Raw genomic sequence first — 17,442 nt, 5'->3', positions numbered from 1 at the left:
CTTGAACACTTCCAGGGATGGTGCATCCAGAGCTTCTCTGGGCAACCTGCCCCGTTTTAAGCTGTGTTTGTAATCAAACTCTATAACAGTGTCCTTTAACTAAATCAGTGCTCCTTTGAATAAAAGAAACCCAAAAACCAAAACCAGGCCTAATCTGAAGTGTAGCTAGAACACCTCAGTCTTGAGCCAGAAGATACTGGGAATTTAAACAATGGTATTCAGACCATTTAGTCTGAACACTGAACGGCTGTTGAAGGTGGTGATTGTGGCTCCATGTAACTGACTGCCTTTATGTGTTTGGTGGGACTTTGTTGGATGGCGATCATGATCTTAACCTCAAGTATGCGTTTGGTGTACTGACATCTGTAGAAGTGATACAGTTGGGTATTTATGAACTGATTTTTTTTTTTTTAGTTGCAGATTGAAATATTATGGACAGAAAATAGTTTGGATGATGTGTTTTGCCAGCATATCTCTGCAATTTCAGTTTTAACAATGGATAAGTGTAAGCACATAGGGCGTCTGCGGCTGGCCCAAGACCACTCCATTCTGAATCCTCAGAAATGGCACTGCGTGGACTGCAATACTACGGAATCTGTGTGGGCATGCCTCAGCTGCTCACATGTGGCCTGTGGAAGATACATTGAAGAACATGCACTAAAGCACTTTCAGGAGAGCAGTCACCCAGTGGCGTTGGAAGTAAATGAGCTGTATGTTTTCTGTTATCTCTGCGATGATTATGTTCTTAATGATAACGCAACTGGTGATTTAAAACTGTTGCGAAGTACATTAAGTGCCATCAAGAGCCAAAACTATGAGTGCACTACTCGAAGTGGGAGGACTTTGCGTTCTATGGGTACAAGTGATGATTCTTACCTTTCACATGGTGGTGCCCAAGCCTTGCTTCGGAAAGAAGATCGCATGTTCACAGCTCTCTGGCACCGACGTCATGCATTCCTGGGCAAAATATTCAGATCATGGCTCGAGTTGACACCTACTGGAAAAAAGATTTTGGAAGAAGACAGACGTCGGGAAGAAGCAGAGGAAAGAAGGGACAAAGCTAGGAAGAGAAGACAAGAACGAAAACGCGAGTTGAAAGCAGAGATGGAAAAGATGCCTCCAAGAAAGAGCAGTCGTTTACAAAATCAGAGTAGAATGTCCTCAGAAACAACACCCTGCCTGCAAAAAACATCACAGAATGTGGAATCTGTGGCAGAGTTGAAAAAAATGTATACCTCAGATGAAGTAAGATTAAAAAAAATAAGTGACTCTCCGATTAAACGAAGGCCTACAGTGACTCCTGGGGTAACAGGACTGAGAAACCTGGGAAACACATGCTATATGAATTCTGTCCTGCAGGTATTAAGTCACTTACTTATTTTTCGAGAATGCTTTTTAAAGCTTGATCTCAACCAAACTCAGGAACTGCTTGCAACAGCAAGCAATGGTAAAACGAGGTCTTCATCTAAACACCTGTCAATAGCTGCCTCAATGTCACATGTGAATGAGAACAAAGTAAAGGGATCATCTTCTGTGAGGCGGCCTAGTTTATCCTCTGGATTAAGTGGAGGAGCATCAAAAAGTAGAAATATGGAACTTATTCAGCCCAGGGAGCCCAGTTCAAAGCATATTTCTCTCTGTCATGAGCTGCATACTCTGTTCCAAGTTATGTGGTCTGGCAAATGGGCGCTGGTGTCTCCTTTTGCCATGCTTCATTCTGTATGGAGGCTAATTCCAGCCTTCAGAGGATATGCCCAACAAGATGCTCAGGAATTTCTCTGTGAACTTTTGGATAAAGTGCAGCAGGAGCTGGAGACTACAGGGACCAGATACCCAGCTCTCATCCCTGCTTCTCAGAGAAAACTTATAAAACAGGTTTTGAATGTGGTTAACAACATTTTTCATGGACAGCTACTAAGTCAGGTATGTTTGTTTGGTTTTTTTAAGGTCTGTAGTGATTTGTAGTTGTGGATTTACAGTGGTCAGTGATGGGTATACTTCAAAGGTTAATACATTTGTAACTACTGAGAAGGGATGAGGAGATATGGTACACACAATTTCCAAAGAAAGGTCATTTGGGTACTCAGAAAACTTTCAATAGAAGAGTCATATGATAAAGTGTTAAATTTGGTATTTGAAAGCACACCTTTGCAACTACTGAGAAATATCTGACTTTGCTATTAAGCACCAACTAATTTGCAGGAATAGATAATTTACTATTTTAAGCGTCTAGCTTGTCACTATAGTGATACTAGATAAAAGGTGTTAAGGAAGGTGTTAATCTCGTCTGAGTGAAACTGATTAGGTAATGGATGCCAAGTAGGGAATTATTTCAGTAAATAGCTTGAATCGGAGATTTATTACTACAGAGTAATTGCCTGTCATGACGGCTATGTACAGGGATACCACTTTTCTGTAGAACATGAAGATACAGAAAGCTCTGTCAACTCAGGAACCAAATTTATGGGGTGGAAGCAACACTCGTTTTCCTCTTTCTGCCTGACTACTCAGCTTTTTCCTTTTGCCTTCTTCTCAGCTTACTGTTAAGTACTTCAATGTGTCCACTTACTATTATGCATATCTCAACTGTGTGTGTGTACAAACGTCTGAGACTGAACAAACAAATGCCGGGTTCTGTTGAAGTAATCTAAAAGCTAACCACACTGCAGCAGGAACAGAGGTTGAGAATGTCTTGGCTCCCTGGAACTGGTCTTTAGCATGCATGCACATGTTACTGAGGGAGTGCAGGATAGTTTGTGAAAAGGAGAAGAGCTTTAACACAAATTAACAAAAATGTGGATGTTCCAATTATTCTGACTATGTGATTGATGGTCTAATGTTTTCGTATCCGAAGCTAGAAATCCAAGTGTTTTTTGACTATGGTAGGATTGTTTACTGCTATGATACCCATAAACTTTATAAGAAGATAACAGGACTTTTAAAATTGAGATTGTTTGCAGCGTATGTTAGCTTTTAGGTAACCTTAGGTTTGTGTAATTACTAGAAACTGTTATATCCACTAATAAAACCAAATTGTCTTCTGCCTTCCATTTGGCCCAGTGTGAGAACATTTCTGCTGGCATGCTTCCTTTCCCTGGGGTAGTTAACATATCTTGTATCAGAGTTGTGCTAATATAAGTTTCATTAAAGCTTTCTATTTGAAAGTCACATCCCTCTCTAAAAGAATAACTTTGTTAGTAAAACAAAATAATTGCTTAAGCATACTGACAAGGCTTGGTTGCATTCCAAGCCTTCTAACAGGACTAGTTTTTTGGAAGAATTTTCAAGGCTCTGAAGACACTAAGCATTATTTCAGTACCGCTTCTTTTACATGTTTTTAACTTTGTTATGTGAAGAGGCTTGTGACGAGAAACCCTCCCACCTTCCTGAAACCAGGGAGGGGAATAGTGAGAATTCACTCAAGTGTCATCAAGTAAGACTGAAAGGGATTTAAACAGTTTTGAGCTATGCTGTGAGTTCTGTGACCTCAACACACAGCTCTTTCACTGCAGATAGTCACTGTCTGCGTAGGAAATACATTTTTGATGAACTTCATAATGCCTTAAGTGAGAGGAACGAGGAAACAAGTAATGAGGCCCTTACTTGTAGTAATTTCTTCGTGGCTCACGAGGCAGTTGCCAGAGACAATGTCCAACACTTTACTTTCTAGTATTCCCTTTGTCTTCTGCCACTCCTTTGTTCCAATTTAGTCTTCACTCACACTTTTGAACAGGGTAAGTACTACAAGAAAAAGGTAACTCCTGAAGATTTAAATTTCTTCCTTGATAAATATATTCAGGCCATCTTAATGATTCAGTCCCTTGTGTTTGTACATGGGAGAATGCGCTTTAAAATCTCTTACTGGGCCATTACTTTCCTCTCAGTAAGATTCCTGCACATTGATTTCTCTAGGCATTTGTCAGAACTGGCACAAACTGCTAGAATGAAGTTAACAAAAAAAGCAAGAAAACATCCAATCAGGGCTGAAGAGAAATATGAAAGATCTCTTGCTTGCTAGGTCATCACATCTTTGACAATATTAGCTCTTAAAACCAAGGAGTGTACTCTTTGTCCGTGTAGGCCTAACTTTACCTACAAGCTGTAACAGTATTTTGCTTCCTAGGAGATAGTTAGAGCCATAGCCTGCTACATTTATTAAAAACAGGACGGGAATTTAGTCTAGAGTATTTTATAAACTACATCTTACTTCAGTGAATAAGAGGAACTGAGAAGCTTGTTTTTGTGCAGCAGTTGCCTTCTGGTTTAGGATCACTGTAGAAAATGTACTTTATTTACTATCCCTTTGTACTGAAAACACTGGTTAAAGAATTTGATTCTGTTAGATACTCAAGGGCAGTGAAGTCAATCTGCTTGACCTTCAAACCTCAGGAATACTGTGAACTACTCTGAATACAGTACACAGAGGATCACTTACAATGCAGATAAGCTGAATGTTTACTTAGGTTTCACGTTACTTTCACATGTGCAATAAAACATTTTCCCGCTTATTCTAACTGTTCCATTTAACGTGAAGGGAAGTCATAATCCTGAATTTGCCAACTATCTGTACCTATTGAAATGGCTGCCTGGTTCAGCACTGACTGAATGTAGGTTATAAGATTAAGAAAGGAGAAAATTGGGTGTGTGAGAATCTCATGCAGATTACTTTTTGATAGCTAGAAAAAGCTTTAGGTGATGTCAAAATAATTGCACATTTTATGAGTTAGTTGGTTTTGGTTCCTTATGTTCTCTGCTGATTTAAAGTATTCCTCATCTACTATTTGAAATCTTTTACGATTTTATGGAATACTAGGCTAGTTAATGAGTAACTCCAGGAACAGCATGAGTGAATTGCCTCTTGACTTATTTATTTAGCCATTTATTTATTCATTCCAATATTCTTTTTAGGATTACAGCTATTTACTCTGCAGTACAAAGTGTGAAATTTCAATACCCAGTGCATTTAAGGGAAGTAAAGACAGGATATATAGCTACTAAACTCATCCCGTTTATTCTTTCCTTTTTCGTGTGCTGGTCTTCCTCCAGTGATTACCTGGAGAAAGTTGTGCTCTACTTACTGGGTAAAGGAGACTGTGTCTTGTAAACCTGTGCTCTCAGAGGCAGATCTGCTGGTCTGATGGCCCCTCCCTATTAACCGCTTTGGGACTGTAAGCAGATCCCATTATATCTATAAAAATCCCATTTGGTTTCAATACTTCGGTGCTTGTACCCTTGCGGAAGGTACCCACTGCCTTCCATCCTCAATCCTTCAAAGGGAAAGGAGAAGATACCACATTATGAAGTTATGTGCCAGTTGTAACCTGACCCATACTAACCCACAGATCTTTGAAGGACACTTCAAGAGGTTGGCTACTGTCTCTCTCAAGAGTTTTTTGGTTTGTGTTTTGTAGATGGTGCCAGCTAAATAGCACATTATGTAACGATTTTAAAAGTATCTTTATTTCAAACTCTGCCCATTTCTTTGCTTAATATGGACAGGTTTATTTTTAAAAATACAGAAATTGAAATAGCATATTTTAGCTTCCAAATGTCTGTTTTCAGGACTGCTTTATGAAAAATTGTGTCCCACATGTCCACTGAAATAATACTGTCAGAAACTCTGGCTTGTGTAGTTATACCAGTATTAAATTTTTTGTCAGAACGGTTTATACTGGAGGGGAGGGAGACAGGGAAACTAGTATGAAGTACTTACAAAAGTTTATCTAGAATCTATCTGATCCAGGAAGCTAACCTAGGAGATCTAGGAAATTTGCAGATATTCATAGTGGCAAAATCTTTTGTGAAGACACAGCTTTTACCTCTGGAGCTTCAGCTTATTAACTGAACTCTTTTACCCTTAGCATAACATTGAGTACACAGGTTGTGATTGCTTAAAAGTTAGAGGGGCCATTTTAGATTGTATTTTTGAAGAGTCTGAGTCAAGACTTCAAAAATGTTGAAAGAAGAGAAATGTATTTCTGATACTTCTGATTTGGAGGCTCTCTTAAAATGGGAGTATTGCATATATATATATATATGTATGTATATTGCACATACACATCTCAAATGAATTGCCCAATATAATCGTCTCCCAGTTCAACCCAAATAGTATGAAGCTTTCTGGAACTAAGAACTGGTAGTTACTAAGGAAAATATATACTAGATGGTTCAAATATAATGTGCTTTTTGGCCACTTCATTGGTAAAACTTCTACCACTGTGTTGGTAAAACCTTAAAAAGATCCTGATGTTTAAAATAAGCCTCTTGCCATGAAAATTACCAGGAAAAATTACTTTTCTGTAAGCCAGACAGAATGTTTCTGAATATTTTTACCTTAAATAATGCCAAAATAATAATTCAGATTATTGAATCTCTTAGTATTCCTAATTTTGTGTGTGAAGAGATGTAAAGGTATATTTGAGTCTAATAATTAAAAAATAACTATTCAAAATAGTCACTGAAGATCTAATTTTTTTTACAAAACTTTTTTGTTACCAAAGATTGTCTTTCCTAAGTTGCTCATCTTCCATTTTTCATTTTTCTGATGATTTCCTGACAATTAAGTTCACGTGTACTTGTGTGCATACACATGCATGCATGTATGCACATGCAGAATTGTTGAGGTTGGAAAGGACCACTGGAAATGATCTCATCCAACTCTGCTCAAAGCAGGGTCAACTAGAACAGGTTGCTCAGCACTATGTGCAGTCAGGTTTTAACTAGCACCAAGGATGGAGACTCCACAGCCTGTCTGTGCAGCCTCACGATAGACCATCCTCACAATAAAAGCCGTTTCCTCTGTCTAAATGGAGCCTGCTGTGTTTCAGTTTGTGTACGTTTCCTCTTGTCCTGACACTGGGCACTACTGAGAAGAGCCTGGCTCAGTCTTCTCTACTCCCCCATCAGGTACTTAAACACGTGGGTAAGATCCCCTTGAGATTCCCTTCTCCAGGCTGAACACTCCCAGCTCTCTCAGACTCTCCTAATATGTCAGATGCTCCAAGCATTTTCATCATCTTTGTAGCGCTTTGCTGGACAAACCCCGGTGAGTCTGTCTTCTGCTGTGAAATGTAACATTGCACCCAGCCTTCCAGAGGTATTTCTTCAGTGCTGAGGAGAGGGCAGAAATCCCCTCTCTTAACATTGCTCTGCTTGATGCAGCCCCAGAGGCTGTTGGCCTCCTTTACTGCAAGGGCACATTGCTGGCTCATGGTGTACTTGTTCACCAGGACCCTCGGGTCCTTCTCTGGGGACCTGCTTCCCAGCCTGTACTAGTGCATGGGGTTATTCCAGCCCAGGTGCAGGGTGTGACATTTCCCTTTGTTGGGATGCATGAGGTTCCTGCTGGCCCATTTCCCCAGCCTGTCCAGGCCCCTCTGGTTGGCAGCATGACCTTTGGTGTATCGGCACTCCGCCCAGTTTTGTGTCATCTAGAAACTTGCTGAGGGTTTAACAGAATTGGACCCAGTATCGACCCCTGGGGTACAGCACTAACGTCTGGGCTCCAGCTGCATATCATGTTGCTGATCACAATTCACTGAGCCTGGCTGTTCATTCAGTTTTCAGTTCACCTTGCTGTCTGCTTATCTATCTATCTGCACTTAATAAATTTTTCTGTGAGGATGTTACGGGAGACTGAAGTAAAGATAAACAACGTTCCCACTATTTTCCACTCATCCACTGCTTATCTGTACCAGCCATCTCATTGTGGGAAGAAGGCTATCAGGTTGGTCAAGCGTGATTTTCACATCATAAATCTATGTTGCCTGCTCCCAATCACCACCTTAATACTTCTGGAGATGTTTTCCAGGATTATTTGCTCCATCAGCCTTCCCACAGATCAAGGTGATGCTGATTGGTTTGTAGTTCCCCAGACCTCCTTCCTGAGGAGAAGGAACAACACTTGGATTTCTTTCTGTCCTTGGGGACCTTCCCTGATTGCCATGACCTTGCCAGAACCTTTCAAAGATGGAGGATAGCTTTGCAACTCCATCAGCCATTTCCTTCTGTTCTTTCAGATTAATCAAGGGTAGTTTCTAATTCTAGGTAAGCAGAAGGAGAAGGACAGTTGATACTTTCTGTGGCTAAAAAAGGCCAAGCAAGGGAGGAAAAAGAAATAAGATTTGTGCTGATTAATGTGAAAGCTACATAATTCAAGGGTACATAATTCAAGGAAGAAAATTATTGTTGAATTATGAATTCATTGTTTTACTGAACTGGCATGTTGCAAAGCAATAAATAGTTGTTGATGATTTCCTTTTATAGAGTGCTTTTGATTAAATTAATGTAAATTATCAAAGAAATACCTACCCAATGTAATTTTAACATTTTTCTGGAATGTTGAGGAACTCTTTAGGATCTGTTTTGTTTGAAATGGGTTTTGAAAGCCTTTTGTGAGGATTCCACTGCTTTTGAATCTGGTCCCTTACGTAAAGCTCTTTGCCTAGATTTCTGTTACAGCAACCCTGAACAGCAGTGAAAGTGCAGAGCAGTGGCTGTGCTGGTATATTAAAAGTTTCCTCTACAGAAAAGCTGTGATTAATTACTGTTTCTTCTTAGGACAAACCTGTCTTCCTCTGCGAGGTTTTTTTTCCCCCAATATTTCAGCATTTATAATAGCAATTCCTGCTAAAAACTAGCTTTTAGTATCTCTACAAAAAAAAAAGCCCAAACTGTTTGATTACTTTCTGGTCATGTTTAAGATGGAATCAGAGCCAAGGGCCTCCCCCCAGCCCCTCTCAGCACAGCAGAAGAACTGCGTGCAGTGCTCAGAGAAATGAGTATGCCAAGACCCGGAGAGTGAAGCAGGTTCTAACCAATGTAGTATGTAAACTATGCTTAAAGTTCTAAAGGGCAGTGTCTCTCCTCACACCACTTACCTGTGCAACCAGTGTATTTCAGGACAGACTGTCTGAGAATAGGAGAAATGTGAAATCTTTCTTTGGTTGTTTTAAGTCCTTCAGTTTTGGGTAGTATGCTGTGAGTTAAAGTTTGTGGGAGAATGCTGAGGGTGACTTGTGCAGTCTTAATAAGTCTCCCACTGAACAGACTATTAGGAGGATTTCAGGTAGATGATAGGAGGATTTGCACTTAAACCAACCCATGCCCTGTATTCTGATTTCTGCACTGTGGTATTAGTTGCTGTGCTTTTATCTGTAGCCTGAATCATAAAATGGTTGTCAAGTTGCTTTCCAACTAGATGAAGGTGACATTTTAAGTTAATCTATAGGAGGCCGTTGAATCACAGACCACAGGTTGCTGAGTTTATGCTTGTGTCCCTCTGTTAAATAGATACAGATAATTTCAGGTAATTTTGATGCTGTATGCTCATCACTATACAGTTCAGGGGGTTTTATAACCGAAGAAATACAGTGTGGACAGTCACGTGGAATTCTATGGAATTAAAGCAGTATCCTAGAAATCCCCTTCTACTTTGATTACTTTGCTGTGGAAAAAAAATCAATTAACTACTCTTTGTATATATGTCTTACATAGTAGTGAAAGCACAAAAATGGGACTGGCCATCCTACTCTTCTTAAAAACAGAACAAAAAAAAGAATTAGGGCAGAGATGGTAACAGTTTTCTTTCTTCTATGCAAGCACAGGGAACATAGGCAAAACAGCTGATGACAGAGTTGGCTTCTTCTGCAGCAATATGTTAACCATTTTCTTTGGCTGCATTTAGACTGAATGCCATCCAGGGCAGTGGCTGTCCATCAAATTACTGTGGCCACAATGATGCTTGTCCGAGTGGCCTCCGTGCTTAGCTTGAATCAAACACTTTGATCCAGCTCTTTTCAGTCTGGCCTTTGGCCCACGATTGAATACTGAGCTTTAACCGAACAATTGTACATAGTACCCGTGTTTCAAGGCATGAGAGGGTGGTCAGGGCAGAACATACGGTAGAGATTTCAGACTAGCTAAAAGCAGTAATTTACTTCCTTTAATGTAAACTCCTCATGTAGCTTTGTTATAAATGACATCATAAAGGCTTCCTGAAATAGCAATTCTGGAATATAACGGGGAGGTGAAATCAAACTCTGAATTTGTAAAATATAGTAATCAGAAGATACACCTCACTAACCAGATTGCTAGACCAGACTCACTTCCTTCCCTATTATTGTTGTGCGTACTCATACCATAAAAAGTTACACTGGGCAGATGCACAAAGTTTTTGCTAGCCCTTTGAATTCATGTTTGGGGTTTCTTTGTTTTGTTTTGTTTTGTTTTTTATAAAAACCTCACATCTTGTTCAACCAACTTTTGTGCAGTTTATACAATTTTGGTGCTTTTCCTGAAAAAAATCTGGGTTGCGCTGTGTGAATGGTAGCAGAGTGTGACATAAAGGAGTCCCATTTAGGACAAAGAGAAGTGATGGGAGTGTTGTGAAGCCTGTGCTGATGGACAGGCCATCAGCAGGGATTCCAGAGAAGGGTAGGGATCCTTCCACGTGTTGAGTACTCCAATTCCTAAGCTGAGGCCTGGCTAAGAAAACTACTTTCAACCTTTGTTCCAGCCCTGATGTACCTCTCATTTACCTTTGAGTGAGAGTGTGTACAGGAGCAGTTAGTGCACGGCGGCTGATATCACGGCGGCTGATATGGTTGGGTGTATGCTTACCCCAATACCTCAGGTTACTTGGCTCTTGGCAAGTATGCAAATCCCAGATGACTCTTTAGAGTTTAACTCTGCTGCAGCATCATGGTGAGAAGGACTGTCTTGGATTTGAGGAAATAGGTGCAGGTCTGTATCAGTACAGGATTTTGTCAATACGTCAGCTTTGCTCGCAGTTGCACAATGAGATGAAATACAGTACTAGTGCATCAGTTTATCCTTTTTTGGATTTCTGAGAGGCACAAATTGGAAACTGAATTGATTGTTTCTGTTTCTCTGGGATAGTGCTTATTAACTAATTGGGAAAGAGGATTTTAGAATAACCTAGATTAGTAACATTACACACTAAATTCAATACCCCAGAACTTGTTAAAATTATCTGTACTGAGTTCATGTAAGTACTTCATCCTAAGCCCGTTCATCTTCAGTGTTCATGCATGTGCAGCAAATTCTTAAGTAATTCACCAATTAAATAAACTTTTGGCCCATCAAAACCACCCATTTGTACAGCAGAAATCTGTTAGTCATTCTGTGTTTATGCTGGAGTTAGCTTGAACTGCAGCCAAACATACCATTTTGTCTCCAAGTCTAGATTCCAGCTCTGAATTACTAATAGTTTGTGGCTTTGAAACGTTGCCAGATGTTAACACTTAGAAAATAAGCTCCTGTCAGTGTAAATTAAAACAGAAGATTCTCCCCTTTTCTGCCATCTAAGTTTGAACTTTTGTTTTCTAAGAACAAGGCAATGGTATTTTCTTCTTAGGACTTAGAGCGACTAACAGCTTTCATAACTCCACTGCTAAACATGTCAGCTGGTACACAAATACCTGTGTGCATTAGGTAGCTAATGCATAGATCGTGTATAAGTTGTTGTAACTCATAAACGCATTAAATAATTACTCACAAGAACACTTGGAGGAAGGTACCATCGGTTCTTACATAAATGATCATGAAATAACAGACGAAGCAGGGTGAGTAATTAAGTAACAGCAAACCTTCAGAGGAAAATAAAAGGAGCTCTTGAGCAAAACTGGGTGTATTTTTACACTTGAGCAGGTTTACTAACCTAACTGAAGAGAGCTACGCTGAGTTTATGTCAAACAGCAACACAAAGGCGTGCCTGTGAAATAACAGTATTTGGATCCCGCATGGATTTTCATTCCTTTATCACTACGTCTTTGCATTAGTTGTCCCAAACAACTTGTGGTATTTTCCTAAACAGGAAGTATGCTTATTGATACTTAATTTGGCAATTATTTACTTTTGTGGTGCAAACTTAAAGAGATATTTGATACTCCAGTTACTGTAAAACATGAATGGTGGTGTCTTACCACACCCAGCTGTTACCCTGAGCTGGTAAGTAAAGTATCTTGACAGTAGGTTCTGTATGAAAATTTTCAGTTCCTTTAATATTTTTGGTGTGAAAATTTAATTGTTGGGGGATGGAACATGTTGGATGCTTCTGCAAGTTCTGTCAAAGCTATCTTTCTGAGCCCACTTAAAATGCAACTTATTTTCAGAGTGCATCTTTTCTAGAGGAGTGAGTTCTGCTTAAGTCAGTGGACAATTGCAATACCTTAGCAGTAGAAAACTCGGGTAATTACTTTTCAGGACTGTATTATACTTTGTTGCATTGAACATACCAAGGTGAACGTATCTAGAGTCTCTCTCAAACACACACTTGATATTTACTGCTATTTCTTTATAGCCTTTATGAACTATGCTTGTTACAGCCTAAGTGGAGTTTCACTGCTGTGTAGGTTCAGCTGTGCTAGAAGTTATTCATCCACATGGATCATGGAAGGGTGGAGGTCCTTTGGAGGAAGACTCAGTGATGCGACACTCTTCTATAAGCAGCTTGGACTGGCTTTTAGAAGACTCCATTGCAAATCAACACCTAATGTGTTGCCATTCCAGTGTAGAGGAGCCACTGCTTTTAACTTACTTTCCTAAATACTGAATGTTATCATAAATGTATTATCTGCATTTTCCAGGTTGACTCACTTCACCTCGTGATATTTTATTTATGTTGTCTTACTGCTTGTCCTTTCCCTAGTGTGACGATGGATCCACTTACTGAAAGAAGAAATAAATTATTTTTACCTGTTAATTTTTCTTTGAAGAACTGTGCTTCCTAATCCAGGCTTCCCTGGAAGACTTACAAAGTAAGAAGGATATGACTTTAAAATCCCCAGCTGCTGGGTTTTTTGTTGTTTTGTTTGTTTTTTTAAATTAACCTAAACTATAGTTTCTCTCTTCCATGTCAATTTTACTGTTGGAGTGTTTCTTTTTGGAGAAAAGACTGCCGAGACCCCATCAGCTGCTTTCTCTTGGACAGTCCCAGACAGACCATTTTGACACTGCTTTTCTTTCTCAGTAAAACATAAGAACACTGACCTATTTGTGACAACAGTGTTGGACATGCGGCTTCAGAGTAAAGAAATTAGGTGTATCATTTCTTTCATTAAATAACCGTGTCTTGTCTTTGTTTGCAAGTTATGTTTTGGCAAAAAAAGCAAACCATTTTGTTTTGGTTTTTTTTAGAGCTATGTTATGGTACACTTTTAACAAAGTAAGATTTTGAGTGTTAGCAGCTGGTGAAACACTGTTTTACAGGTTACGTGTCTTGCCTGTGACAATAAATCAAACACTGTAGAACCTTTCTGGGACCTGTCCCTGGAGTTTCCTGAGAGGTATCACTGCAATGGCAAGGAGATGTCGTCTCAGTATCCATGTCTGCTGACAGAAATGCTGGCCAAGTTTACAGAAACTGAAGCTTTGGAAGGAAAGATATATGCATGTGATCAGTGCAACAGTGAGTAAAGGCAGTATGTACTCATGCATACGTCTTCTGTGTAAAATGTAATGTAAACTGACAGTGAAAGCGTAAGGAGGAAAACACTAAAAGTCTTAAAAGTATGTTGCAAACAATGTTCCTTCTTATGCCCTGGTGTGGTCACTTGACAGCTGTTACTGGGCATCTGGAAGATAGAGTTGTTCGAAGGGTGTTCTGAAGTCTGATGTTTCTCTTAGATAAAGTCTGATTACAAACTAATGGGAATTCCGATACTGCCAGCTGAAGGACCCATCAGCTCTTTAAATTAAGGTGCCTCACCTTAATTTAAGTGACCACAAGTATTGTACACATAAATACATAATACATAAATATTTTATGTATACATTGTATACATAAAATAATCCTTGCAAAATGGCTCTTAGAGTGTCCTTTTTAAGGAGGCACATACTGTAGCTATTTAGGTCCACGCAAATTTGGTGGATAAATTTTAGACTGAAATGCAAGGCTGTTACCACGATTTGTATTGTGTAACTGTGTGTTTGGCCTCAGCAAAACGAAGGAAGTTTTCTTCTAAACCAGTTATACTCACAGAAGCTCAGAAGCAGCTTATGGTGTGTCGACTACCTCAGGTTCTCAGATTACACCTTAAACGGTTTAGGTAAGTAGTACCACAACAAACAGTATTGCCAACTGACCAATTCAGTCCTGCTCTTCTGTTTTTTGGGATTGGTGTTTTTTGGCATTGCTTTCATGAGAAATAGGTATTAGAAACTTCTTTTTCTTGTTTCATTTAAACATCACTAAGATACACTATAAGTAGAGAATTAACCATTTGGATTCTAACTACTGGCTGCTTTAATACGAACGTTATTTCATCCTCTCAGTCAAAACCTACTAACCCTGCTGTGAAATCTGTTGCTAAAAATTAATCTTGTGTTGTCTTCGGGTGGAGTAAATGCTCATATTCACAAATGTACATACAAACCGAGGCTGTATTCAGTGGAAGCCCCACATAATCTTAATATAAATCAAATACATTAAGGCATTAGCCTGAGAGTAAGGAAGTGGGGACTGCATCTCTGTGACCAGTGTCAGTCACACTGGACATTAGTAGAGTCTGCCCTGAATACAAAGGAAACTGAAAATGAGGTAAAATAAAGGAAAAGTACTAATAGGATATAATTTGGTGTCTACTCACCATTACACAGATTGTAAAATGGGTATTTCAGAAGATGAGTATAGCAGGTACCATAGACACATTTTAAGGCCTTGAAATAAAGGAGAAACGAAAGGGGAAACCTAGGAAAAAATATGCAAATTAGCATTTATTTTGTGCACGAAGACAACAGTGAGGATAACACTTGTTATGTTAAAATGTAATTCAGAATACTTTGTTCTTTCTTTGAAAAAAAAGTAAGTTTTTGTTTGACTGAACTTTGCAGGTGGTCAGGACGCAATCATCGTGAGAAGATTGGCGTACATGTTAATTTTGATCAAATGCTGAACATGGAGCCTTATTGCTGCAGAGAATCCCTCAAGTCCTCCCTACCTGACTGTTTTATCTACGACCTGTCAGCTGTGGTGATGCATCACGGGAAAGGATTTGGCTCAGGGCACTACACTGCCTACTGCTACAATTCAGAAGGAGGTAGAAACCAGGCTGTGAAATAAGGAGTGTGGGAGAAAGGGGTGTCCATAATTCTAAACCAATAAGCTTACTGTCTTCTTTCGAAAGCAAAAGGGAGACACTTGTAGCTGAAGGAGTTTCTAGGAGGTTGTAGGGAGGTGGGGGTCGGTCCCTTCTCCCATGTTATGAATAACAGGTCGAGAGGGAATGGCCTTAAGTTGCATCCTGGGAAATTTAGGTTGGATGTCAGAAAAATTTCTTCAGACAGAGGGTCATTAAGCATTGGAACAGGTTGCCCACAGAGGTGGTGCAGTTCCCATCCCTGGAGGTTTTTAAAAGACGCGTAGATGTGGTGCTGGGGGACATGGTTTAAGGAACCCTGGCAGTGCAGGGTGAATGGTTGGACTCAGTGATCTTAAAGGTCTCTTCCATCCAGATGATTCTGTGATTCTGTAAACTGCCTGGAATGAGAATTGCTGTTCTGTAGACCTAAACAGTTCAATTTTTATATTGTCTTGTTAAATGTGTTGTGCCTACAAACTCTCCTGTAAATCTGAGGAAGCTAAGCGGGACTTTTAAAACACACAGCAAATACTCTAGGTCCATCGAAGCAGCATACTATTTCTACGCAGGTTGTTAGATGAGACTGATCACTAATTATTAAACAGAATGCATTTACTTCCAATCAGTGTCCTGATGACTTTTTTTCTTTTTGGTGTATTTCTTCACTGCAGGATTTTGGGTACACTGCAATGATTCAAAACTCAACATGTGCACTATGGAAGAAGTATGCAAGGCTCAAGCCTACATTTTGTTCTACAGCCAACGAGTTACTCAGGCAAACGGACGTGGTAGAACACCATGCCCTAGCACAGCTGACAGTCAGCAGCACACGGAATTAGCTGACTGGTCCATGGACAGGAGTAGCAGCTAATCCAAAGCCCGTTAACTGTGTGTACGGTAAAAGTTTGCATTGTCGTAACTATGTATTTTTAAATGGAATGAAAGTACAGTGCAGTACTTTTTACTTGGATCCATGTACAATGTTTATAATCTTTTGTATTAGTTAAAGTACCCTTTTACAGTTGTTAGTAAAAGTTTTTATTGACAGTAACTTTTGAAGTACCTAGAATTTCAATACAGCTATTTTTTTAAGAAAAAGATTGCTATTTGCATTTAACTCTTACCTCAGGCTATTTTTTTAAGCTGGTTTTGTATTTTGATAATCTTTCTGAATTGGTTTAGAAAAATTACTTTCAATGGGCAATTGATGTGTCTCTGGTTAATTTTCTATAAATGCTTGTGTACATTTTATAGTATAGTTCTAATGGTATGATTCTTACTGTCTGCCAGAATTGCTACTAGGTCTTAGAATATTAACATTCACCAGCAATGAATGTTCTACATGTCAGACAGTAACAGAACATTTGTGGGAAACCTTCTGTATATTCATCATGACTAAAATGAAACTATTTTGTAAGCTTCAATGGAACTACACTAAAGATACATTGATAGAATTCCTTAAAATCTGAAATTGGAGAAGTAGAGCATGTACTTATTTTCATACAAGTATGTAAGAGGAGTGTTTAATAGCACCATAATGTATCTTTATCAAGACTTCCGTGTTTGCCTCAACAAGCCTGACAACTCAAGTGCCAAATTCAGAGTACTAGCTGTGACAAACAGGGGCTTTTTTATCCCAGTAACTTAAAAAGCTTTCTTAAAAAAAGGCAAACAACCGAACTACAGAACCACACTCACCCACCCCGTGTCAGTGCTACAAGACTGTGAGCTTGTTAGGACAAGCTTACTTTACTTTAAGTAGTAGCAACCTTGTTGGTCTCAGCAATCTCTAACACAAACCACTGCTTTCATTACCTGTAACTGCTGTACCTTCTCCACAGTCCTACCCACTGGCATTAACTGAACTGCGCACTGAGGAGACTCCAACAAGCAGGAATTATCAGCCTTTCTCTACATACAGTAGTTAATGCCAAGCAAATTTTAATTGCGAAGTTACTTTGCATAAGTCCTATGCAAATTGTTACCTCATCTTCTGCAAAGTTTATACCTCAATAAATGCCTTGATGCGGACAGAAAACCATGCGTGTACTGGAATTACTAACTACATCATTACTAGGATTTTTTTAAAAATTATTTTTAAACTAAGACCAAGTCTTGCACTGGGAAAGGCAGCACTGGATCCAGCCCTCCATGTCTCACCAGTGCTGAGAAGAGGGCGGGGATCACATTGCTGGTGATGCTCTGCCTAACACAGCCCTGGAGGCTGTCGTGGCCCTCTGCTGTGGGAGCACGGTGCTGGGTCACGGTCAGTTTGTTCATCGAGACCTCAAGGTCCTTCTCTGGGAAGCTACTTCCCAGCCTGTACTGGTGCCTGGGTTTA

At 39.5% G+C, this 17,442-nt stretch overlaps 1 protein-coding gene across 1 annotated transcript; it reads left to right on the top strand.

The window, feature by feature from the left end:
* Nucleotides 1–419: 419 nt before the first annotated feature.
* Nucleotides 420–16,461, top strand: USP44 (ubiquitin specific peptidase 44). The gene is made up of 5 exons (XM_010142773.1): nt 420–1,923; nt 13,231–13,429; nt 13,961–14,069; nt 14,854–15,059; nt 15,773–16,461. Exons 1-5 carry the CDS (start codon nt 496–498, stop codon nt 15,970–15,972), a joined length of 2,142 nt encoding a protein of 713 aa, XP_010141075.1. The 5' UTR covers nt 420–495; the 3' UTR covers nt 15,973–16,461.
* Nucleotides 16,462–17,442: the final 981 nt, after the last annotated feature.

Source organism: Buceros rhinoceros, unplaced genomic scaffold, assembly GCF_000710305.1.
Source record: "Buceros rhinoceros silvestris isolate BGI_N320 unplaced genomic scaffold, ASM71030v1 scaffold10999, whole genome shotgun sequence".
Taxonomy (NCBI): Eukaryota; Metazoa; Chordata; class Aves; order Bucerotiformes; family Bucerotidae; genus Buceros; species Buceros rhinoceros.
Note: the sequence above shows the minus strand (reverse complement) of the source record. Positions and strands in the feature narration are given on the sequence as shown.

Bases quoted from the DNA above. Each gene is read 5' to 3' on its own strand.
- USP44 (XM_010142773.1), top strand. From the start codon at position 496: ATGGATAAGTGTAAGCACATAGGGCGTCTGCGGCTGGCCCAAGACCAC. The intron at 1,924-13,230 runs GTATGTTTGTTT...ACTGTTTTACAG, and splicing joins ATGGACAGCTACTAAGTCAG to GTTACGTGTCTTGCCTGTGA. The intron at 14,070-14,853 runs GTAAGTAGTACC...TGAACTTTGCAG, and splicing joins TTACACCTTAAACGGTTTAG to GTGGTCAGGACGCAATCATC.